The 24980-nt window shown below is 40.3% G+C and overlaps 2 protein-coding genes across 12 annotated transcripts in view; both read right to left on the bottom strand.

Moving 5' to 3' along the window:
• Window positions 1–5196: 5196 nt before the first annotated feature.
• On the bottom strand, window positions 5197–24956 carry LOC145515266 (orphan sodium- and chloride-dependent neurotransmitter transporter NTT5-like). 11 transcript variants are annotated; one of them, XM_081515234.1, is made up of 12 exons: window positions 24709–24956; window positions 11347–11745; window positions 10765–10922; window positions 10465–10588; window positions 10112–10287; window positions 9799–9909; window positions 9391–9632; window positions 7847–8033; window positions 7252–7453; window positions 6975–7134; window positions 5766–5928; window positions 5197–5517 (listed from the first exon to the last, which is right to left on the bottom strand). In XM_081515234.1, the coding sequence occupies exons 2-12, from the start codon at window positions 11687–11689 to the stop codon at window positions 5236–5238; spliced, it is 2148 nt and encodes a 715-aa protein (XP_081371360.1). In that variant the 5' UTR covers window positions 11690–11745; window positions 24709–24956; the 3' UTR covers window positions 5197–5235. The 11 variants fall into 11 exon arrangements, with proteins under 11 accessions (XP_081371360.1, XP_081371361.1, XP_081371359.1 ...); XM_081515235.1 differs by lacking the exon at window positions 24709–24956 and adding an exon at window positions 24103–24523; XM_081515233.1 differs by lacking the exon at window positions 24709–24956 and adding an exon at window positions 24473–24523.
• SLC6A16 (solute carrier family 6 member 16) overlaps window positions 24103–24980 on the bottom strand; it is a 37805-nt gene continuing 36927 nt past the window's right edge. Inside the window, exon 15 of the transcript XR_014060816.1 lies at window positions 24103–24227. The gene's annotated coding sequence lies outside the window, so the exon portion shown is untranslated. The remainder of the gene's footprint in view (window positions 24228–24980) is intronic.

Genomic DNA, 24980 nt, shown 5'->3' with positions numbered 1-24980 from the left:
AGAAAAAGGCAGAGGAACCAGAGATCAAATTGCCAACATTCGTTGGCTCATAGAGAAAGCAAGGGAATTCCAGAAAAACATCTACTTCTGCTTCACTGACTACACAAAAGCCTTTGACTATGTGAATCACAACAAACTGGAAAATTCTTAAAGAGATGGGAATACCAGACCACCTCCCTGTCTCCTGAGAAACTTGTATGCCAGTCAAGAAGCAACAGTTAAAACCTTACACGGAAAAATGAACTGGTTCAAACTTGGGAAAGGAGTATGTTAAGGCTGTATATTGTTGTCCTGTTTATTTAATTTATATGCAGAGTAAATCATGAGAAAAGCTGGGTTGGATGAACCACAACCTGGAATCAAGATTGCCGGGAGAAATATCAACAACCTTAGATAGGCAGATGATACCACTCTAATGGCAGAAAGTGAAGAGGAACTAAAGAGCCTCTTGATGAGGGTGAAAGAGGAGATCAAAAAAGCTGGCTTAAAATTCAACATTCAAAAAACTAAGATCATGGCATCTGGTCACATCACTTCACACAGCAAATAGATGGGGAAACAATGGAAACAGTGAGACTATTTTGGGGGGCTCCAAAATCACTGCAGATAGTGACTACAGCAATGAAATTAAAAGATGCTTGCTCCTTGGAAGAAAAGTTATGACCAACCTAGACAGCATATTAAAAAGCAGAGACATTACTTTGTCAACAAAGGTCCATCTAGTCAAGGCTATGGTTTTTCCAGTAATCACGTATGGATGTGAGAGTTGGACTATAAAGAAAGCTGAGCACCAAAGAATTGATGCTTTTGAACTGTGGTGTTGGAGGAGACTCTTGAGAGTCCCTTGGACTGCAAGGAGATCCAACCAGTCCATCCTAAAGGAGATCAGTCCTGGGTGTTCATTGGAAGGACTGATGTTGAAGCTAAAACTCCAATACTTTGGCCACCTGATGCAAAGAGCTGACTCATTTGAAAAGACCCTGATGCTGGGAAAGATTGAGGGCAGGAGGAGAAGGGGATGACAGAGGATGAGATGGTTGGATGGCATCACTGACTCAATGGACATGGGTTTGGGTGGACTCAGGGAGTTGGTGATAGACAGGGAGGCCTGGCATGCTGAGGTTCATGGGGTCACAAAGAGTCAGACACGACTGAGTGATTGAACTGAACTGAACTGATTATTGCTTTATAAGAGTTAATATGTGTTTACATTTACCAGCATTATCATCATTTTCTTGGCTCAGCATTTCTTCTGTCTCAAGTCTCAGATCTGCCTTCTGGGATCATTTTACTACTCCTTGAGATATATTCTTTTTTAAATTTAAAAAAAATATTTTTTTTTTGGCTGCATTGGGTCTTCATTACCATTTTCGAGGGCTTCTCTCCAGTTGCAGTGCACAGGCTTCTCACTGCAGTGGCTTCTCTTGTTGTGGAGCATGGGCTCTACGGCACTTGGGCTTCAGTAGTTACATTGTGCAGGCTTAGTTGCCCCGCAGCATGTGAAATCTTCCTGGATCAGGGATCAAACCTGTGTCCCGTGCACTGGCAGGGGTATATCCTTTACCAAAGATTTGTGGGTGGAAAACTGTTGCGCTTCCCTGAAAAATCTCTATTTTGCCTTGTTCTGGAGAAATCGTTTTTGCTGGATTTACATTTTTAAGTTGATAGTTACTTTCACCTCTTGGCAGATACTCTTCTACTGTACCCTGGATTCTCTTGCAGTTGATAAGAAACCAGCTGTGGATTGTCGTTCCTTTCTGTACATTTTACTTGTTTATTTTTGGCTGCGCTGGGTCTTTGCTGCTGCAGGAGGGCCTTCTCCAGTTCCCGAGAGCAGGGCTACTCTTTGTTGCGTTGCGAGGGCTTCTTGTTGTGGTGGCTTCTTCCTGGGCCAGGGATCAAACCTGTGTCCCCTGAATTGGCAGGCAGATTCCTACCCACTGCACCAACAGGGAAGCCCTGTCATTTCTTTTGATGGAAGAAATTTTCACATATAGAGGTATATGGAAGTCATTCTAACTTATACATGATGTAACTTAGGATTTATGATAACTGAAACAGCCTGCCTATGGCCTATCAAACATATATTTTTCAGTTCAGTTCAGTCGCTCAGTCATGTCCGACCCTGCCACCACATGAACTGCAGCATGCCAGGCTTCCCTGTCCATCTGCAACTCCCGAAGCTTGATCAAATTCATGTCCTTTGAGTCATTGTACATCTACTTTAACCATTAAAGAAAATAATGCATTTTAAAAAGTAAAAATGGAGTAATTGCAGTTCAGCCATCCAAATTGGAGCTGGATGGCCATTGTGGATATGGTTTCAGACAGGTTCCTCCATCACTGAGAACTTGAATTTTCTGGACTGTATCAGACTCAAAGACACCACCAGCCATTCTCAAAACAGTGTCTGCCAGCAGCTGCCAGCTGCAACCTGAGATCACAAGGTCTTCCCTTGAAACTAGGCAACCATTTTGGACCCCAACCAATCCTTGCTTAATAAGCATCTTTATTTCTTGCAGCCTCTGATTATAATGTTGATTAAAAAGCATATAATTTTACAGTTTTTGCCTTTATAAGCCACCTCCATCTTGTAGTCTAGCAGAACACAATTCAAGTGCTTCTTGACTCTATATTTCCAGGGCTGTAGCTCTCAGATTGGCTCAAATAAAACTCTTTTCCAGTCCTAATAACAGATTTTTATTGTTTCTGTTGATAGTTTATAGGTAATGTCTTTTCTGCCTGGTTGCTCTTTATTTTGGGGATCCTGCAGTTTCCTTTTATTTAATCTTCTTTTCAATTTGTTATGTTTCCTCAGTCCAAAGATTTGAGTCTTTCCTTGATTTGGGGAATATGGTCATCTTTTTATTTGTCTTTGTATATTGTCTCTCCCATAGTCTTCCAAAGATCTCTTTTTGGAATTCCTATTAGAGGTGTGTTGAACTTTGTTCCACTATCCTCCATGTCTCTTAAACTCATATTTTTTTTTTATTGGAGTATAATTGCTTTACAATGTTGTGTTTCTGCTGCACAATGACATAAATCAGCTACATGTATCAGTTATATGCATACATATATCCCCTCTCTCTTGGAACCTCCCCCCATGCCCAGTCCTACCCATCTAGGTCACCACAGAGCATCAAGCTGAGCAGCTCCCTGTGCTATACCACAGGTTCCCATTAGCTATCTATTTTACACACAGCAGTGTATTTATGTCAGACCCATTCCTCCAATTCATCCCACCTTCCCCTGCCCTGTGTCCACATGTCCATTCTCTGTCTGCATCTCTATTCCTGCCCTGGAACTAGGTTTATCTGTACCATTTTTCTGGATTCCACGTATGTGTATTAATGTAAGATACTTGTTTTTCTCTTTCTGATTTACTTCATTGTGTATGGCAGATTCTAGGTTCATCCATATCTCTACAAATGACCCAATTCCATTCCTTTTTATGGCTGAGTAACATTCCATTGTATATATGTACCACATCTTTATCCATTCATCTGTCGATGGACACTTAGGTTTAAACTCATATTTTTCATGCCATAGTTTCTCTGTGCTACATCGTTATGCTCTCTTTAGATTTGTCTCTCTTCTTAGTTTTCTAATTTGTTGTTTAAGCTACCCATTGATGTGTTAAATCCAAATGACTTTTTCATTTCTAAAAGTTCTCTTTGGTCCTTTTTCAAATACCCCGATCATTTCTGAAAATCTCTTGCTCCTTGTTCTTAGTTTCAACTCTTTCTTTTTGTCTTTAAATATATCAAGCACATTTATTTTCTATTACGTACATGATAATTCTGATCTATAAGGTTTTTGCAGGTCTGATTCTGCTCATTGTTGATTCTGCTAATCCTCCCTTTAGGGTGCCTCATTTCCTTGTGTATTTTTTGATTTCTTTTTGTTATCTCATGTTCACTGGTAGTTTATTGGTGGGAATCCAATGAAGCCTGGTAGAAGTTGTGTTTACCCCGAGATTATTTATATGTACTTAAGACAGGTGCTGGGCAAGGTGCTATCCACCAGACACCTTTTATGCTCATCCCAACTTGGATTTTTCAGATTATGCCAGTTGTGTGAATTTGAACCAAAATTCCATGTAAGAGTTACAAATTCTCAAAAAATAAACTATTTCTCTCCTATCAAAGACAGAAACAGATATATGCATTTTATTGTTATTTAACTCTTTCACAGAGAGTACAGTCCTTAAGCTTTGTATGTACAGGGGTTTCTTTTTCTTTCATGGAACCAAGGTTTTGTCTTCACCTAGCCTTTGAAATCAAAAACCCTAACCTACCAGACAGTGGCAATTCCCCCAAAGTGATTACTAGCTTTACTACCTTACCTATCTTAATTCAAGTTTAGAATTAATTTTAGCCTCTTAAGGATTTCTTCTAATTTATTCTAAGCTCATTTACACATTTGAAGAGGATGGTTGATATATTTTATGCTACATTTAGGTGTCTTGTAATATAGTGTGTTTTGTCTTATTATTTTGTCACGTTGCCCAAAATGAGTCCTCCTTGGGTTTTCTTCAGTTTCTGCAGTCAGCCTCTACTGTCCCCCTCATTCCCTGCCAAATATCCTTCTTCCAAACCCCCAGACCACCTTAGTAGAAAATATGATGTTGTGAAAAGTTTTAAGCCCCTTGGTATTTAAGAGATATTGACAAGGTCACCACTTAGCAGATAGTTAACTACTTTGCCATAATCAGTGACTCTACTCTATTTGGTCTAGTGTACTTATAGAAAGAACCAGGAAGAGAGGACCTGGTGTTCTAGCATCTGAATTTAACAGTCAATGGAAGGCAATACTGGAAACTGGGATACTTTTCATGACAAAAGTAAAGTTTCACTGAACTGATGAATTAAACCAGGATTATTTTTGCCCTGATTTCACAGGGACCAGACCTTACACAGACCAATTCCAAGAGGAAAGTAGCCTAGGAGAAGTAGTATCAGCATTTACCATTAACCAAATACCGGAAGTCAAGAACACCATTGTTATAGGTCTGGTGAGGGAAAGTGTGGGAAATACAGGGAATGACTGCTTTGTTAATCCCTATCAGGCCAGAAAAACGTTGCCAGTCTAGCAAAACTTGTGTTTGGGTCCAGTTACGTTAGCAGTTTCTGCATTTGCCTCTTCTAATACAAGTTGCTGACCAGAGAGTTCCACCTTGATAAAGGAGTGATGTTGTGCCAAATGAACCAAGTCTTTATTTCCAGTAGGAATTATTCACAGGGTAGAAAGTTTTCCCTCTGTTTTTGGTTTATCCATTTTAATAATCTTTTGTCTTTTTTGCCTCACCTGAAGCCGCGGACCAACCTTTGGTGAGTTCCCCTTAGCTTCAGGTTGGAAGGTTATTATGGATGTATTGTGGATCGTGGAGATAGGAGAAGCCACCCGAACGATGACGGTGTAGAGGAAGTAGACAGGGACAGGCAGGACTGTGACGGTGATGAGGAATACGAGCAAGGCTTTAGCCCATGATGGATAAACTCGGGTCACCTCATCTGACTGTGGGGAAAAGGGAAGAAGCTTTAGAATGCCCAGGTTCTCGGAAGTGGAAGGCTGAAGAGGGTAGGGATAGGAGACAAACCAAGGCAACAGACTAAATAACTGAATCCTCAGGGAATCAGGGAATCAGTTGACTGTGTCCTAGTTGTAGGAGTGGATTTAGGAGTGGGAGTGGGGAGGAAAAAAGTGGATTGAAAAGTCTCATGTCCACTCCTTAGGGGATTCTGGGGCTGGGGAGGGAGGCTCACAATTCTTGAGTCCCAGGCCAAGTAGGTGATCTCCTTCATAGACAGGTGAATCAGGGTGCTTAAAAACAGGACTAGCAGCACAAATGGAGAGAGAAAACACCACAGCCAACGATAGATGGGGGAGATGGGGCGGCCCATCATGATACTCAGGTCTGTAAGGAACCTGGGAGGAAGGGTCACAAGACTTTGGGAGGCCCATTCAGGCCTTGGTGTGGGGGTCAATCCAAACCTAACCTGGGAGAAACCCCTCAACATTTCTTAAACCTTTCTGTTCACACCTCCACAACCAGTCTTCTTGCCGCTGATTCATCCACTTTCAGTCTGGTTTCGGTCCCAGCCCCAGGGTTTTTCTTGTAAATCTCTCTCCTCCATCACCCTTCAGGGTAAAAGCCCAACTTCCTGGAAGTAGTTCCTTTAAGCCCACACACCCACCTTTCTTTGGTGCAATTCAGGCTCCTTCTGCTTAGAACACCCTTCCCTCTTTCTCTCCTTTGACAAACTTCTCCTTCATCTTTCTATATGCTATTCATGCATCCTCTCCTTGACTGACTCTTCCATCTTCTTTAGATAAAAATCTGTGTTTCTAGAGTGCCCCCAGTTGCCTCCATCCTGTTCAAGGATATGTCTTTCTCCTTGGACTCTGAGAGCAGAAACTAAATTTAATTTATCTCAGTATCCCCCTGTACTCACCACCAGGCCTGGCACATAGGAGAAGAAATATTTGAGAGTGACTGGTTGCATGAATGAACAAACTGATGCCAAGAGTCACTATCACCTATAAACACTGCCAGCCTTGGATTACACGGGGCTTCTCAAATGGTAGTGCGCATATGAATCGCTTGGGGTTCCTGTTCAAATACAGATACAGATCCAAAGGTCTGGGGTGGAGCCTGAGGGTCTGCATTTCTGATAAGCTCCCAGGTGGTGCCAATGCCACCGGTCCACAGAGCAAGCTTTCAGAAGCAAGGGATTACACATTTCAGATGTCCACACTACCCTGGTTGAAAGAAGAGCTCAGGAACCCCTAGGACTTGATATAGACTGTTCGCCACTTTCCTACTTTATATCTATATTCCCCTGGAACCAGCATGCTCTTCTTTTCTCCCACCCTCCTGGGATCTCTCCATATGCCCTGGGATAAGAGCCTGGCACTAAGAGCAAAAGGGACTCTTAGCTCTGTGGCAGGAAATTCTGGGATTGGGCCATCACCTCCTGGCCCCATAGATCCAGGCCATGGCGATGGTCTCCAAGATGACAATGAAGAAAAGGGGCAGAGATACCCAGTAGTCATCCAGCAGGTTCACATAGTAGCTGCCTGAGGGCCTCACGAAAAGGAGGCTGCCCAGGAACATAGGCACACAGACACCCACTGGAGAGAAACATCAGATATAAATCAAGGTCAGTATCAAAGCTGTGCTGTATAAGCCCCAGTGGGGTTAAACTAAATGATGGCCATAGGTGGGAGTAGGGTCATAGGTCAGAGTACCTGCAAGCAGCTTTGAATTCTTCCTGAGGGAAGAGAAAGTATCCTGGAGAGGGGTGATGATGCCTTGTATGATTCCTATCACAGTGCTCAGCCCCAGATTCACCAGCAACAGGAAGGTAAAGATGGACCAGAAGGTGGGTCCAGAAAACAAAGAGACGATGTCACTAAATGTCACAATGACCACACCTGGACCGATCATAACCTGTGAATGAAGGAAAGAATGGTGAGGGCTCTGAGCTCAGTCTGGGGAGCCCTAAATCTATCTCCATCCTCTCCCCTAGAAAACTATCTGTAGCCCTGTTAATGGATATTATGATACTCATCTGGCCTTGAGGCATGAGGATTTCCTCCTGGCCTAGCAACTCTTTGGGGTGGGGATGAAGAAGCTTATATGAATTCTAGTGCTTTGTGCTACAAAGGCTACAACTGCCTTATCACAAAAGGATCCTATGAATCTTGGTCTCAGTTACCCAAGATGCTTCTGAGAATTGCCTTTCTGGATTCTACAGACACCTAAGCAATGTGCAACTTTCTGGTGCTCTGGGGGCTTTGAGGTGAACTCTACAGCCCTATCCTCAACCCGCTACCCACCTACCTCATTCCACTGCTTAGATAAGTTGCAATCGGTCAAATTGGGTAGGATTCTGCTTTTGATGTATTCAGGGAGGTTGTTGAGCCAGGTTGGGTAGATGGAGCTCGGATCATGGTACAGACTGTCTGGAGGGTGGGCCTCAGGTGGCAGGACCTGGGCAATGACCAGATCCATCACTTTTTTAGCATTCCTGGGGACAGGAGTAGAATTATATAGAACCATTTGGCCTTTGATGATAATCTCCTCTCTCAGCCTCTAGATGAAAAGGGAAATTACTAGCCTAAAGTTTTTGATTTGATTAAAGTAGGGCCTGCACTGAATCCTAGGTATCCAGAATCCTGTGTGACACCTATTTTCACAATCACAGAAATGTTTGTGTGAGGCCAGAGAATTTCTGACTGAGGCAGACTCCTGGAGGGGTCTTTCCTACAGTACCATCGAGGGTTTTCAGATTCTTACCTCCTACTAGACAATCTCAGGATAACATTATGGCTTCTCAGCTTTCTTGACCTGCTGGCCTCTTCAACTTCTTTACTCACAACTCTCTCAACCTTCTATATTTCAGCTGTCCTCAACTGTTAAGCCTTTTCCAACTTGCCATGCTCTCTCTATTGTCTTAGTGTCTTTGGTCCCTGATGGTCTCTCTGCTTAGAACTATCCTACTCTATCCACAGTCAGCCTACCCGAATTCTACCCTCTAAACATTCTCCACTTGGCAAATTCCTACAAATCCTTACTCAGCTCACTGCCCTCTATTTACTGCCATGGAAATCTATTCATGATCTCTTGTGAGAGCAAATCAACAAACTGCAGAAAAGTAGTATGGTATAGTCCAATTCTTTTTTAAAATGGCATGTTTTTATATACGGGTCTATGAATTGGAAACACTTGAAAGAACACTACCAGTGATTACTTGTCAGGAAACAAACTCAGCTCAGGATTGCCTCTACCAGGAAACCTTCTCTGACTGCTCCAAGTTAGCAGCTCCCTCCTCTGTGTCCACTCATCATCCCTACTACTAGTCCTCATCTAGTTTGTGATTATCTGTTTACTATCTGCTTCCTCATTTTCTTGAGGTCAGGGATGGTAGTCTAGTTTATCATTGGCTGTGTTGTCAGAGCTCAACACAGGGGCTGGTAGATAGGAGATGTTTTTATAAACATCTGACCAGCATTTTGGGGATGAATGTTATAAGAGAAGAAAATGAGGAATAGGCTATGGGGACCCTGGTGCAGCAGGCCCTTTTTTTGTCTAATGGTTCAGCTGAAAGTATCCTCTAATTTGTCCATGGCAGCCTCCAGTTAAGAATGGGGTGAACACACTTTTGAAAACCTCCAACTTTGGGAGTTTCCTAGTTTAGAAAGGCATCTCTGAAAGAGACAGAGGTGGTAGGATTCAGGTGTTTCTAAGGTTTAGGATGCTCCAATTTGAGGACCCCATACTGACAGCCAACTTCCTTGAGTGATGGGAGCCTAGACTGGAGTTGTGTGGGCTATTTCTAAGACTTTGGTTTTTGTGACGATCTCTATATGAAAGATTGGGCTCACATCAAGTAACATTTTTCGTTGTTATCTGTGGCCAAGTGGCCCTTTACAGCAAATACAAACAGTGTGGTAGTCAGTGAGGCAAGCAAGTTGAGAAAAGCCACAGCATAGGCATCAATGACACAGTTATTGGACCGAGGGATATATGAGCTGATTGCTGTGAAGCTGCCAAAGCCGGGGCCCAAGGACAAAAAGAGCTGGTTTCCTGTTCTGCGCCACACTTCCACAGAATACAGGGCTGGTACCTGAGAAGGAAAAGTATCATGTAAATGGGGATATAAAGAGGGGACAGACAAGCCATGATGGAGATGGAAGGTGAGAAGGGAGTGAAAGAGGGACCTAGGAGGGTCTCTATCAGACTATCAACCCCACTGTTTGGATAAGAGACTTAAAGAGTTGGTGATGCCTTACCTTGGCAGCCAACAAATTCTTGAGGCCAAAATATGCACCTTTCATCATGAGACTCCGGATAAGAAGAGAGAAAAGGATGATGTAGGGAAGGAGTACTGAGATATACAGCATCTGAGTAGGAAGTATGATTCACAAAGAAAGTTCAGCAGAGGCAAAAGTCTGTAGAGTAAGATCAAAGGCTATTGGGAATCAGAGGGAGGTCAGATTAGAGGGAATGAGAAGTTGGAGACGTATAGGCATCAAGCTAGGAGAATATTAGGGGATCTCAGATAGAAGGAAGTCCACTGCATTAGTAAGTCAGAGGGTAGCTCACCTTCCCAGTGGACTTTGGCCCTTTGATCATGGAGATGCAGATGATTAACCAGATCACAAGGAGAGAGACACTCAAATGCATGACTGGTTTCCCACCTATCTCGATTTCATCTGTGGCCTTCAATACCTTCTGGTACCAGAAGTATGTGGTAGGGGTGGTCCGTGCACATTCAGGATCTGAGGTGAACTGGCCATGGAGGAAACTACAAGACCAAGTGTGCCTCCCCCTTCTTCACATCCCCCCACTCCTTCCAATTCCATTTCATCGTATTTTCCCAAGGATCCTTTTCCTACTTCATTCCTCTGTCCTTCTCTCAGCCCTCCCGTTTGCCCTTTTCTTCCCTCACTTCTCACCAATACTGGAGTTCTTTGGCTGGGGGCACAATAACCAAGGTAGTGGAGACTGGAAAGACTGAACCAAATAGAAGACGTTCCATGCCACGAGCACACTGTAGTACAAGCCCACGATGATGCACACCTAGGGACCATGAAGAGTTCTGGAGACAGGGGAAAAAGGTAGGCTGGCTGAAGGGAGAACTGGGGGACCGAATGGACTTGACCCTTGGAAGTGAAGTCATGGGACCCATTCCAGGACAATAGTTAGGATGGGGATAGGGTGTAAAGGGTAGGCCTGGGCAGCCCAGGGCTCCTCACCATGAAGCTTGTATACCCTACACCACCAATCCAGGGGCTGATGACCTTCCACACACCAATGTTGCCCTGACGCATCCTCTGACCAGCTGCCATCTCCAAGAAGAGAAGAGGAATCCCAACCAAAAACATCATTAGGATGTAGATGATGATAAAACTGCCTGTGCAGGGGATTCAAGGAGGAGCTCTTAGAACCAACCATTTGGCCTGGACTTCTTCATAGGTCCAAGAACACATGTTCCCCACCAGTGACCTCCCTCAGGGCCACAGGCATCAAGGGTCAACTGCTTCCACATCCCTCACAGTCCCAGGTGTCTAGCCCCCAATTCCTGGAAGACCAAGATACCTAGTCTCTCCTCCTCGCCTTGACCCAGGCCTCTAGCTTCACCATTCTTATGAAACTAGGTATTCAGATATCCTGCTCCCACCCTCCCAAGGTTCTAGGGGTTCAAGTAGCTGGCCCCTGCCTAGGTCAGTTTCCCAAATTCTCAGCCCCTACGTATCTCAGAGACCCCAGAGTAGCCAGGACAGGTCTCTGGCTCCTCCTCCCCTTGTGAGTCCATGATTTCTGGTCCCCAGGCTTACCACCTCCATTGTGAAAACACAGATAAGGAAAGCGCCAGATGGTGCTCAGCCCCACAGAGAAGCCCACCTGGGCCAGGAGGTACTCAGTTTTATTGGCCCAGCTTGGTCGTTTATGGGGGGCTTCATCCTTTGGCTCATCTTTGTTTAGGGTCTCCAGTATGTCTTCATCATCTTCATCAGACCAAACATGTACTGGAAGGTCAAACTTCTGGTTCTCCTCAGTAGGCATCTCGGACACTAACTGGTAAGCTGAGGTAGTAGCAGTCAGGGATATGGAAGTTGAAGGTACAGACAGCTGAGATTTCTCTTCCTGAGCCTCCATGTCTTCATTAACAGTTGTCATCCTGGGTGAACTCTAGTTCTTGCTTCTGCAGGGATGGGACCTCCTTCCTCATTGACCTTAAGGACATTAAGAACTGCAGACTTTAGGTTTATGAGCTAAGGAAAGATGAGATTAATCCTGCAAAAACCCCTGAGGCCTCTCCAACCTTCTCATCCTTATGTGGATAAGAACATGGAGTCTCCACTCTGGAAAAGATCTCTAAGAAATAATAACTTAAAACAATACCATCTACAATAATACCAAAAGACTTAAAATAATTTTAAGTGGAATAACTTTATAATGAAAAATAAGCAAAACCTTTACACACACAAACTATAAAATGTTGTTTAGAGAATAAAGAAGCCCTAAATTAAGGGATGTAACATGTTCATGAAGTGGTAGTCTCAGTAGTCTAACAAAGTCCATGTTGCCCAATTTGGTCTGTAGATTCAATGCAATTCTTATTAAAATCACAGCAGGGTCTTTGAGAAAATTGACAAGCAAATTCTAAAGTGTACATGAAAAGCAAAAGGCCCAAACTGGTTAATACAATCTTGATGGTGAAGAAAAACTGTAAAGACTAATTATAAAGATCTAGTAATTAAAAGAGTATAGTATTGATAGAAGGATCTACGACACAAATAAATCAATGGAATAATATGCTACCCTGTCCAACATGGTAACTACTAGCCAGGGGCTATCTAAATTAAAACTAAGTAACATTAACAATTTAGTTCCTCAGTCATACTGCCACATATCAAATGCTCAGTAGACACATGGATACCATATTAGAAGGACAGACATAGAAATTTCCATTATCACAGAAAATTATTTGGATACCAGTGGGAGAGCTCAGAAACATACTCACACATATACAGACACCTGATTTACAACAAAGATGGCACTGCAAAGCTGTAGAGAAAGGACACTGCTTTCAGTAAATAACTAGTTGCTTGCGTGATTGGATATCTATATAGAAATAAATGAACCTCAGCCTCCTCAACTTCACACATTAAATAAAAATATATTCAGAGCAGACGGTAGTTATACAAAAGGTAAAACAATAAGATTTTAAGATGAAAACCCCAGGAGAATATCTGCATGACTTGAGGATAGGCACAGATTTCTTAGACAGTACACAAAAAGCACTAGTCATAAAGGCAAAGTTTGACATATTGGACAAAATTAAAAATAGAAGTGTCTTTCAATCATAAGTTACCATTAATTGAGTAAACACAGACAAGTCACAGAAGATATCTGCAACATACATGGTGAACAGAATCATGCCCTCTTCCAGGATATCCACATCTTAATTCCTGGAACCTGCCAATATGTTACCTCACATTTCTATGTGATTAAATTATGGATCTTGAAATGGGGAGATTATTTGGGATTATCTATGATGGACACGATGTAATGACCAGGTCCTTATAAGGGAAAGAAGCAGATAGCAGGTTCCAAATCACAAAAGGGAATAGGATAGCAGAAGCAGAAATTGGAGTGATATTCTTTGAATATGTAGAAAGGAGCCATGATTCAAGGAATGCAGATGAATCCTAGTATGTGGAAAAGGCTACGAAATGGCAAAGCCTAGGTCCTATGTAAAGAACACAGGCCTGCTGACAACTTGCTTTTAGTTCAGTGAAACTGATTTCAGATTTCTGACCTGCAGGACTGTAAGATAATACATTCATGTTGTGTTAAGCCACTAAGTTTGTAGTTATTGTTACAGCAACAGTAGGAAACTAACAAAATACATAATCAAAAAGGGCATGTTTTTCCCCTAAAATTTATTTTTAAAAAAACACCCACAAATAAATAACAAAAGGCATGAGGGAAAAAGTGGAGGGAAGGAAACAGAAAGCTCAAACAGGCATATTATCAAAGAAGATATACAAATGGCCAAGAAACAAGAAAAGATACTCAATGCTCAACTTCATTTATCAACAAGAAAATGTAAATTAAAACCACAAATGAGAACAGATGGGTGTATATGTGATAAATCAAGTATGGCAATATGTTAACTGTAGAATCTAGGTTGATGGGTATATGGATGGTCACTGTATAAATCTTTGAACATTTCTGTATGCTTAAGAATTTTTCACAATAAAATATTTGGGAGGACATCACAATAAGATACTACTATATATCCACTAGACAAACGAACATGAAAAAGACTGATTAAGCCAAATGATGGCATGTGTGGAAACTTCTGGAACTCATATACACTGCTGGTAGGAACACAGATTGCTACAGCAGCTTCAGAAAACTAGTTGAATGTACCCACATACTTTAAATATTTTCATACGTTATCACCCTTTTCAAAGTGATTATCTAACAGAAATGCGTACATAAGTGCACCAAAAACCACATTCAATATTCATAGCTGCAATATTCATAACTGCCAAAACCTGAGAACAACCCAAATATCTTTCAACAGTAGAATTAATAAGTGAGAGTATATTCATATAATGAGGAGACAACAGTAAAGAGTTAATTACTGGTATGTGCAACAATCTGGATGAATCTCAAAAATATTATTTTGAATGAAGGAAACCAGGCCCAGAAGAAAACATACTATATAATTCTATTTATAAGAACAGGCAAAACAAATTTATGGTGTCAGAAGTCAGGATAGCATGCTCACGTAGTGACAATTTATCTAGCCATAATTATGATTTGTACATGCCTTAATATGTGATACTTCAATAAAAGTTATCTAAAAATAGACATTTGGGAAAAATGCTGGATTTCTATACAGTAACAATAAACAGAAAGTGGATTTTAAAAAGACAGCACAATAGCAACAAAAACTTTATGACATCAAGAAGTAAATCTAAATAAAATTTAAAGTCTTAAATAAAAGCAGAAATATTCTGTTCATGGGTATAAATACTCAGTACTGTAAAGATGGAATTTCTCCCCCAAATTTATAGATTCAATGCAATTCCAATCAAAATCTCAACATATTTTTTTTTCACGAAAGCTAGCAAGATTTTACTCTATATTTATTTGGCTGTGCCAGGCGGCATATGGGATCTTAGTTCCCTGACCAGGGATCAGACTCACACCCCCTGCATTGGAAGCGCAATCTTAACCACCAGGCCACCAGGGAAGTCTCTACAATTTTTATAGAGGAATAAAGTGTCAAAAATAATGAAGCGACACCTTCTGTTACTGGCCAAGGTGGAGTAAGCTAGCGACATATAACCAATCCTCACTAATTACAGTTAAAATCTCTGGATGGAATACAAAAAGCAACTACCTGAAGACTTCGAAAAGTAAATAGCAGTGGCCAGAATGAGTATTTAAGTTAACTTGAATAGTGACTTATAATGCAGAGGATGAGTTTCACATAATTTTTCCTCCTTTGTCTCTGATCCAAGAATAAGCCAAATCATAGAACTGCACAAGCACTAAATGAAAAAACTCCAGGAGAAATCCCCTATTTCTCAAAGACCAGTTGAAAAGGAGCTCCTATACCTACTCCTCCACTCCCCTACCAAATAGGATGGAGGAAATACCAATTTCCCCTTCACAACCTGGAGGCTCACCTCTGAACTACACAAGTATGGAACGAATGCAAAGAAGCACAGCAAGGCTTTGAAAACTAAACAGTGATAGAAACAACTGCTCAAGCCACAGACTAACCCTGGGGTGGCACATGCTAACCCAAATAGCATCACAAAGGCTGTGAAAATTGAACTAACATTGCAACCACACCCATAGAAGATATGACAAAATTTGCCATCTGAACTTAACCAGGTTGACTGTTAAAACAAGCAAACAAATCCAACATTCTCCAGAGGATATTAACAGGATCTTGAGTCTCAAGATATAATATTCAAATTTTCCAGGATACAATCCAACATAACTCATCACTTATACACACATACACACACACACACACACACACACACAAATCTGACCATTTCCCAAGGGAAAAGACAATAGATGTCAACCCTGAGATGACCCAGATGATGGAATTATTACACAGACTTATTTCTTTTAAAATTTTTTATTATTTTTCCATCTTTAATGAGGTATGATTGACAAGTAAAAATTGTAGGGACTTCTCTGGTGGTCCAGTGGCTAAACTTCATGCTCCCAATGCAGTGGGCCCAGGTTCAATCCTTGGTCAGGGAACTAGAACCCACACGCCACAACTAAAGATCCCGTGTGCTGCAGCTAAGACCCACTGTAGCCACATAAATGTATACATACGTAAATATATGTATATATATATTTTAAATTGTATATATTTGTGGTATACATGTGATGTTTTGATATATGTATACATTGTGAAATGATTACTACAATGAAGTTAATTAACATCTCTCACCTCACACTTAGCATTAATTTTGTGTGTGTCGTAAGAATACTTAAGATCTATTTTTAGTAAATTTCAGGTTTACAATACATCATTAACTGTAAAGTCATCGTGCTGTACATCAAGAACTTACTCATCTTATAACTGAAAGTTTGTTCTCTTTGACCAACAACTTCTTTTCCTCCTTCCCTCTGCTCCTGTAATGACTCTTCTTCTCTTTGTATGAGTTAGACTTTTTTTAGATTCCACATATAAGTGAGATCATGCAGTATTTATCTTTCTGTGCCTGGCTTATTTCACTTAGCTAATGTTCACGAGGGCTTTCCCCGTGGGTCAGCGGTAAAGAATCTGCCTGCCAATACAGAAGACTTAGGAGACGCAGATGCGATCCCTGGGTGGAGGAGATCCCCTGCAGAAGGAAATGGCAAACCCACTCCAGTATTCTTTCCTGGAAAATCCACGGACAGAGGAGCCTGGTAGGCTATAGTACTGTAAGGCTGCAAAAGAGTCAGGTATGATTGAGCACAGCATACAGTACAAGGTCCATGAGGTTTGTGTTGTCACAAATGGTAGTTTCCTTAAGGTCAATAATATTCCAGGGTGCACACGTGTGTGTGTGTACATGTATGTGCTATTAATACATTTTCTTTACCCCACTAAACCACTGATGGACACTTAGTTGTTTCCATTTCCTGGCTGTTGAGGTTAACGCTACAATGAATGTGAAAGTGCCGATATCTCTTCAAGATTCTGATTTCATTTCCTTTCAATATATACCCAGAATTGGGATTGCTGGATCACATGGTAGCTCTATTTTTAATTTTTTGAGGAAATGTCATCCTGTTTTCCATAGTGGCTGTTCCAAGTTACATTTCTACCAACAGGGTATAAGGGTTCCTTTTTCTCCACATCCTTGCCCAACACTTGTTATCTTGTGACTTTTTGATAACAGCCATATTAACAGATGTAAGGTGATATCTCATTGTACTTTTGACTGGCATTTCCCTGATTAGTGATTTTGAGCACCTTTTCATATAACTATAGGCGGCCATTTGTATGTCTTCTTGGAAAAAATGTCTATTTTTGAAGTTGCATTTTTTTTTTTGCCAGAGTTGCATGAGTTCCTTAGTATATTTTGAATATTAATACCTTATGGATACATGGTTTGCAAATATTTTCTCCCATTCCATAGGATGCCTTTGTATTTTTTTTATTGTTTCCTTTGCTGAGGAGAAACTTTTAAATTTAATGCAGTTGGTCTTGCTTATTGTTCCTGTGTTTTTGGTATCATAACTCCCTCCCTCCAAATCATTAGTTCTAGGAGTTTTATGGCCTTAGGTCTTCAAACAACATAGAATTGTTTTGTATGGGGGTAAGATAAGGGTCCTATTTCTTTCTTTTGCATATGAAAATCCAGCTTTTCCAGAATCATTTATTGAACAGAATATCCTTTTCCGATTGTGTATTCTGGGATGCTTTGTTTAAGATTGAGGATTCCCTGGTAGCTCAGCTGGTAAAGAATCCACCTGCAATAAGGGAGACCCCGGTTCGATTCCTGGGTTGGGAAGATCTGCTGGAGAAGGGATAGGCTACCCACTCCAGTATTCTTGGGCATTCCTGGTGGCTCAGCTGGTAAAGAATCTGCCTGCAATGCGGGATACCTGGGTTCGATCCCTGGGTTGGGAGGAACCCCTGGAGAAGGGAACAGCTACCCACTCCAGTATTCTGGCCTGGAGAATTCCATGGACTGTATAGTCCATGGCGTCGCAAAGAGTCGGACATGATTGAACGACTTTCACTTTGCTTGTTTAATATTAGTTGACTGAATATGTGTGGCCTTATATCCAGGCTCTCTATTCTGTTCCATTGGCCTAGGTGTCTGTCTTTATGCCGGTACAATATTGTTTTGATTTACAATAGCTTTGCAATATAATTTGACATTAGGAAATGTGATGCCCCCAGCTTTGTTCTTCTTGGTCAACATTGCTGTAGCTGTTTGAGATCCTTTACAATTCTGTACAAATTTTAAGATTGTTTTTCCAATTTCTGTGAAAAACCATCATTGGACTTTTGATAGGGATTGCATTGAATCTGTAAATTGCTTTGGGTAGTATGGACATTTTGACAATGTTAATTCTTTCAATACATGAACACGGGACACATTTCCATTTATTTGCATCTTATTCAATTTTTTTCATCAGTGTTTTATAGATTTCAGTGTATAGATCTTTCACCTCTTTTTTTTAAAGTTGTGTTTCACTTTATTGCACTTTGAAGATATTGCATTTTTTTCTACAAACTGAAGGTTTGTGGCAACCCTGCACTGTAAGATGATGGCTAACATTCTTTTAGCAATAAAATATTTTTAAATTATGTATAACTTTCAGACATAATGCTATTGCACACTTAATCATATGGTAGTTCTACCTTAAAATTTTGAGGAAATTTTTTATAAAAATAGAAAAATCCATCCTAAAATTCATATGGACTCTCAACGGACCCCAAATAGCCAAAACAATCTTGAAAAAGAAGAATAAAGCTGGAGGACTCATACTTCCTGATTTCAAACTTACTACAAAGCTGCAATGGTCAGAACAGTGTGATACTGACATAAAGATAGACATGTAGACCAGTGAATTAGAATGGAGAACCCGGAAATAAAACCCTTACATATACAGTAAGTTGATTTTTGACAAGGGGGGAAGAATTCAATGGGGGAAGAATAGTATTTTCAATAAATTGCACTGGAAAAACTGGATATCCACATGCAAAAGAATGAAGTTGGACCCTTACCTAACACCCTATACAAAAACTAACTCAAAATGGATCAAAGACCTAAATGTAAAATCTGAAATTATAAAATTACTAGGAAAAAGCATAGGGCAAAACTTACATGACACTGGATTTGCTTTCTTGGATATGATACCAAAGGCACAGGCAATAAAACTATATGTAGATAAACTGGACTCCATAAAAAAATTTTAATTTGTGTATAAAAAATAATACCAACAAAGTAAAAAGGTAACCCACATAATAAGAGAAAATATTTTCAAAACCATATGTCTAACAAAGGATCAATATCCAGAATATACAGGGTGTGTGCACTAAGTAGCTTCAGTTGTGTCCGACTCTGTGCAACCTAATGGATGTAGCCTGCCAGACTCCTGTGTCCATGGGATTCTCCAGGCAAGAATACTGGAGTGGGTTGTCACGCCCTCCTCCAGGGGATCATCCCAACCAGGGACTGAACCCATGTCTCCTGCATTGGCAGGCAGGTTTTTTTACCACTAGAGACGCCTAGAGAACACCACAAACTCGTTCAAAAATGGTCAAAGGATTTGAATAAATGTTCTGCCAAAGAAGATATATAAATGATCAGGAAGCACATGGAAAGATGCTCAACATCACTAATATTGGTGGTTTCGTCGCTAAGTCGTGTGCGACTCTTGCCACCCCATGGACTGCAGCTCGCCAGGCTCCTCTGCCCATGGGATTTCCCAGGCAAGAATACTGGAGTGGGTTGCCATTTCCTTCTCCAGGGCATCTTCCCAACCTAGGGATCAAACCCGGGTCTCCTGCACTGCAGGTGGACAGGAGGTGGATTCTTTACCAACTGAGCTACGAGGGAAGTACAAATCAAAACTACAATAAGATACTATATCATATCCATGAGAATGGCTACTTAAAAAAAAAAATACCAAGTGCTGGCAAAGATGTAGAATAACTGGAGTCCTTGTGCACTGTTGGTGGGAATGTAAAATGATATAGCTACTGTCTGGAAAATATTATGAAGGTTCTCAAAAAAATTAAAAATAAAATTGCCACATGATCCAACAATTCCACTTCTGGCTATATACCTAAAGTAATTGAAAATAGGGTCTTGAGAATTTTGTACATTCATATTTATAACAGTATTATTCACATTAGCTAGAACATGGAAGAAATCCAAATGTCCACTGACAGATAAATTGGTAAACAAAGTGTGGTATATCCATGTAACGGGATATTATTCAGCCTCAAAAAGGAAGGAAATTGTGACATATACTACAGCATGGATGAACGTTGAGGACATTATGTTCATTGCTTGCTAAGTCAGCTACAAAAAGACAAAGACTATATGTTTCCACTTGTATGAGATACTAAGAATAGTCAATATCATAGAGACAGACAGCTGTAGAATGGTAATTGTTAGGGTTAGAGGGAGGGAGTAATAAGGAATTACTGCTTAGTGGGCAGAGTTTCAGTTTCACAAGATGAAAGAAGTTATGCAGATGGATGATGGTGATGGTTATGCAATATTATGAATGTATTTAACCACTGAACTAGACACTTAAAAATGGTTGAGATGGTAAATTTTACATTATGTGTATTTTTCCACAATTGAAAAAATGGAAAAAATGGAATGCACAGGGTATCAGATAAGATTGGAATCAGATAAGACTGCAGTTTTAAAATGGACTTTAGAATCGATTTTTAATGAATGAAAATGAGAAATTAAGGGATCCGGAACACAGTAAGAGAAAGTGAACATAAAGGTGAATATAATACTTGGGGAAAAACAAATCTTTTCATATTTGTAGTTTACCACTTCAGACTATTAAAGAGGTTTCCTTTTTTTAATTAAGAGAGAAATAAAATTTGAAGTGGAAAATTCTGACTTTTAGACTGCTACCTGCTTTTACCTACTTAAACATCAACTTCTGGGATTAATCTGTTCACTGAACAAATCTCTGACTGCCCGTTTGCCCTTGAAAATACCTGTCTGACAGTGTTCTAAGCCTCATAGACAGAGCAGTGAACAAACAAAAGTCCCACTTTCCTTGAGCTTACATTCTAGTAACTTAAAGTTATCTTTGTATAAAATCTGAAAAAAAAAGTACAGATTTAGAGAAAATTACATAATTTTAGCATACTATCATCTCTATTAGCTCTTTAGTTCTGTGATAATTCCCTTATGCTTAAACATTTAATTTACCCAACAAATCTGTGGGATTGTTTCACCATCTCCATTTGACACATAAGAAAGCTAAGAACAAGAAGAAAAAGCAGCTTGCTGAGAGACTAAGAGAATTACCTAAGGATACGATATAACATATAAACACAGATTTGTCTCCAAATGCTATGTTCTTCCCACCAGGCCAAGAAGCCTCCTAAGACAGGGATTGGAAGAACAGAACCATCAGTGAATATGTCTGGGATTAGTCTTGCTGCCCATGGACCCCTAACACAGTGAGAGAACATTTCCATTTTAGATGTTTACAAACCCTACCACAGAGTCCTAAAACACGTTTGGCTCAATTTCCTACCTAGACTCTAGGCCCACTAGGTCTAGGTCTACCTGCCCTAATCCCTAGGTGGAAACACATATGTAGGTCTGGGAATGGGAAAATTGATAAGAGACAATGATGAGCTCAGCTTGGGGAAATGATGAGGGTGAGGGCATGTGGGCACCAACTTCTAGCTGAGAAACAAACATCAAGAGCCTCAAACTGGCGATTTCCCTGGTGGTCCAGTGGCTAAGACTCCAAGCTCCCAATGTGGTGTGGGGGGCCCAGATTCAGTCCCTGATAGGGGAACTAGATCCCACATGTTGCAACTAGGGGTTCACATGCCTCAACCAAAGATTTTGCAACTAAAGATCCCATATGCTGTAAATGAGACCTGGTGCAGCCAAATAAATAGATTAAAAAAAAAAAAAAGAAAGAGTCTAAAACCACAATGAGACAAAAAATATAAAGTATGATACAAGAGGCTAAGTCTAAGATCCAAGAGGCTAACTCTATAGTCCTAAATTTGAATTGAAAAAAAATAAGTATGCATTTATAATATATTTTTAGGGGAAAAAGGATTTCCTACCTGTATCTATTAAAACGGCTTACAAACAATGATCAATGCAATACAACAAACACTCCAAGCACAAAACTGTAATCTCTAAATACCATTTTTCATTAAAAGGAATTAGGTATTCTTGGAAAAATTACTGATTTCAGATTTGGGCCATGAAATGTACAAGTTAATTTCAAGGTTAATTGACCATTCAGTCAATACCAGAAAGCAAGGAAATTTTTATATACTCGGGTCTTGTCAAAAGGACTCAGGAGTCAACTTGAAAGACACTCCCATGGGTCCAAGATGAGATGATTTGCGCATCAATAAGAATGACTGCAATGGACTGAAATACATCAAATAAGTTTAAATCAATGAGTTCAGAGAGATACTAAAATAAAAAATCTCAGTGATCATATTCAGAGGATACTAGGCAACGAACTCATTTTTTAAGCTGGTAAATAAAGGGAAAGAATAAAAATTTACTTTGCTTTTCCTGTACAAAGTGTATGCCAGGGTAATGAATGTTTGATATGAAGTTCTCTTCCTAGAATTATTCCAACTAAGAAAAAAAGAAGGAATAATAAACTTAGAATACCACATTTTATCTCTCTGTTGAATATGCGAATCTAGACAATGATCATCAATGGCTGCTAAGACCACAAAAGGAGAGCCATCTGGGCACTTGAGATTTTTTTGTCCTCCTAATTGAAATATATAAAACCAATCATGAAGTATTCTTGCCAGAATATTGAACCTAGAAGTAATAAACTTCTTCACCTAATTATCAATTTACTAGAAACACAGGAAACATAAGAATATATTAAATAACATCACAAGAGGTAATCAGCAAATTTCCAGATGGCCAGAAATTGTACAGGACAAATAACCCAGTTTTATCAATAAATACATTTTAAGGGGGAAAAAAAGAGGGAGGGAGACCTACACATTAAAAGATGCTTAAAAGGTATAGCAATGGATTGCAACATATAAATTTTATTTGGGTAATGATTCAAACCAACTTTTAAAAAAGTTATGAGATAGTCTCTCAAATAGTTAAACATAGAGTTAGCATATGATCCAGAAATTTCACTCCTAAATATACGTCAAGAGAAATAAGAACATATGCCCAACCAAAAAACCCCCTTTACATAAATGCTCATAATAGCATTATTATTATAATAGCCCCAAAGTGGGAACAAGCCAAATGCCCATCAACTGATAATTGGATAAATAAAATGTGTTATATCCATACAATGGACTATTATTCATCAATAAAAAGAAATATGTACTGATACATGCTACACATGGGTGAATTTGAAAACATGCTGTGTGAAAGAAGCCAGTCACAAAGAATTACACATATCGCATGATTCCACTTACATGAAATGTGCAGAATAGGTAAATCTACAGGACAAAATGTAGATTAGTATCATCTAAGGCTGAGGTTGCTGGCTGGGACAGTTACAGTGTTGGCTAAGCAGTGTGGGGTTTATTTTGGGGGTAATGAAAATGTACAAAAGCTGTAATGATAGATGCACAACTCTGAATATATTAAAAGCCATTGAATTGTACATTTTAAAAGAGTAGATTGTATGGTGTAAGAATTATTGATATATCTCAATAAATCTGTTAAAAAATATAAAGCTACCAGAAAAAAAATTATGAAACAACCAGAAAACTTTAAATATTGAATGGATATTTAATGATATTAAAGGATTACTGTTATTTGTTTTAGGTGTGATAATAGTTTTGCCAGGTTTTTTAAAAGTGTTATTTTTTAGAGAATATACTGACATCTACAGATGAAATGATAAATTTGGGATTTGTTTCAAAATAATGGAGAGGCATGCAGTGGGGGAGGGGAGAGAGAAAATCATATTTGTCGCAAGTTGGTCATTACTGAAGATGGGTGATAAGTGCAAAGTAATTCACTACATTATTTTTTCGTATGTGTTTGAAAATTTCCAAAATAAAATGGCCGGAGGCCACAAGACAAGAATCTTCCTCAGGTTTTACCCCTGACTCCCTGTGTGACCCTCTCTTACTGCAGGGTTCCCGATTAAACTTGAAAATGACAATACCTTTATCTCACACCACTCTTGTGAGGAATAAAAGTGAAGACGTGTAAGGTTCCCTACCCAAGTAACAGGGCTCCATTTTGTCTAACACGGACAGAGATTCCCAAAAACAATCCAAAAGAAAATCCGCTCATCACATATACTGTGTACGAAACCCAGTTTTAGACAATAAGAACCCAGAGTAGAGAAACACTTACTGTAGAAATCAGTCTGCCTGTCTCTAATCAGTTCCCTTTACAGCAATGTGAGATATTCCCAATTTAAACATCCTTGACGTTAGGTGTCAAAGGACATTCAACAAGTGATGTAAGGAGAGAAGGATCTAGAGTGGGAGGCAGAAAAACACCAAGATCTTCATTCCTCTCCCTTTGGTTTATCCGGTAAAACCCTACTTTTTTCAATCCTCCCTGCAACCGACAGGTTCTATTCCCCAAACTGGAACTGGAGCAGCTGAGTGTAAGCACAGAGGAGGATGAGTTCCCGGTTTCCCACATAGGAGGAGGCTGAAAACTCAGGCTATTTGATCATGAGAAGGTGACTGCCTCCTCTCTCTGATTCCCACCTTACCCGACTCAATAAAACGGGCCTTGAAGCAGACGGATCGTTTGGATTGGGGTCGGGGGTGGGGAGGGGCGGCAGGAAGGAAGGAGCGTGAGAGGGTGGGGCTACAAGGTACCAGAGCCAATGGGTGATGACCCGGAGGTTCGCGTCCCTTCCAGCCCTACAATCTTCAGGCTTGAGCTCGAAACGTCAGAGGTCCAGAGACGTCTGGGATCTCTGCTCTCCCCATTCACCAAACTCACCTAGGAGTCCCACGCTCCAGCGGTTGAGGATGTCCGCTTTCTTCTTTTGTCACAGAAACTTACACAGGGACAAACTCCCTGTGAGTCCTGAGCAATCTGAAGTCCTGGGATCGCTTGACCGTTTAAGGGAAACCCGTTCCCTGCATCTTTGGAAGTCTCCAAAGCCTCCCCACCCACGGCCCCCATCCCCAGTCCCTAACTGACTGACCCCACCTCCTCTTGAGAAGTGCTTCAGCCGTTATGGAGTCACCCCTCCCCCAAGTTTTGAAATA

Source organism: Giraffa tippelskirchi, chromosome 7 (assembly GCF_054371585.1).
Source record: "Giraffa tippelskirchi isolate mGirTip1 chromosome 7, T2T-mGirTip1v1.2.pri, whole genome shotgun sequence".
NCBI lineage: Eukaryota > Metazoa > Chordata > Mammalia > Artiodactyla > Giraffidae > Giraffa > Giraffa tippelskirchi.
The sequence above is the reverse complement of the archived record's forward strand: the minus strand, read 5'-3'. Positions and strand labels throughout refer to the sequence as shown.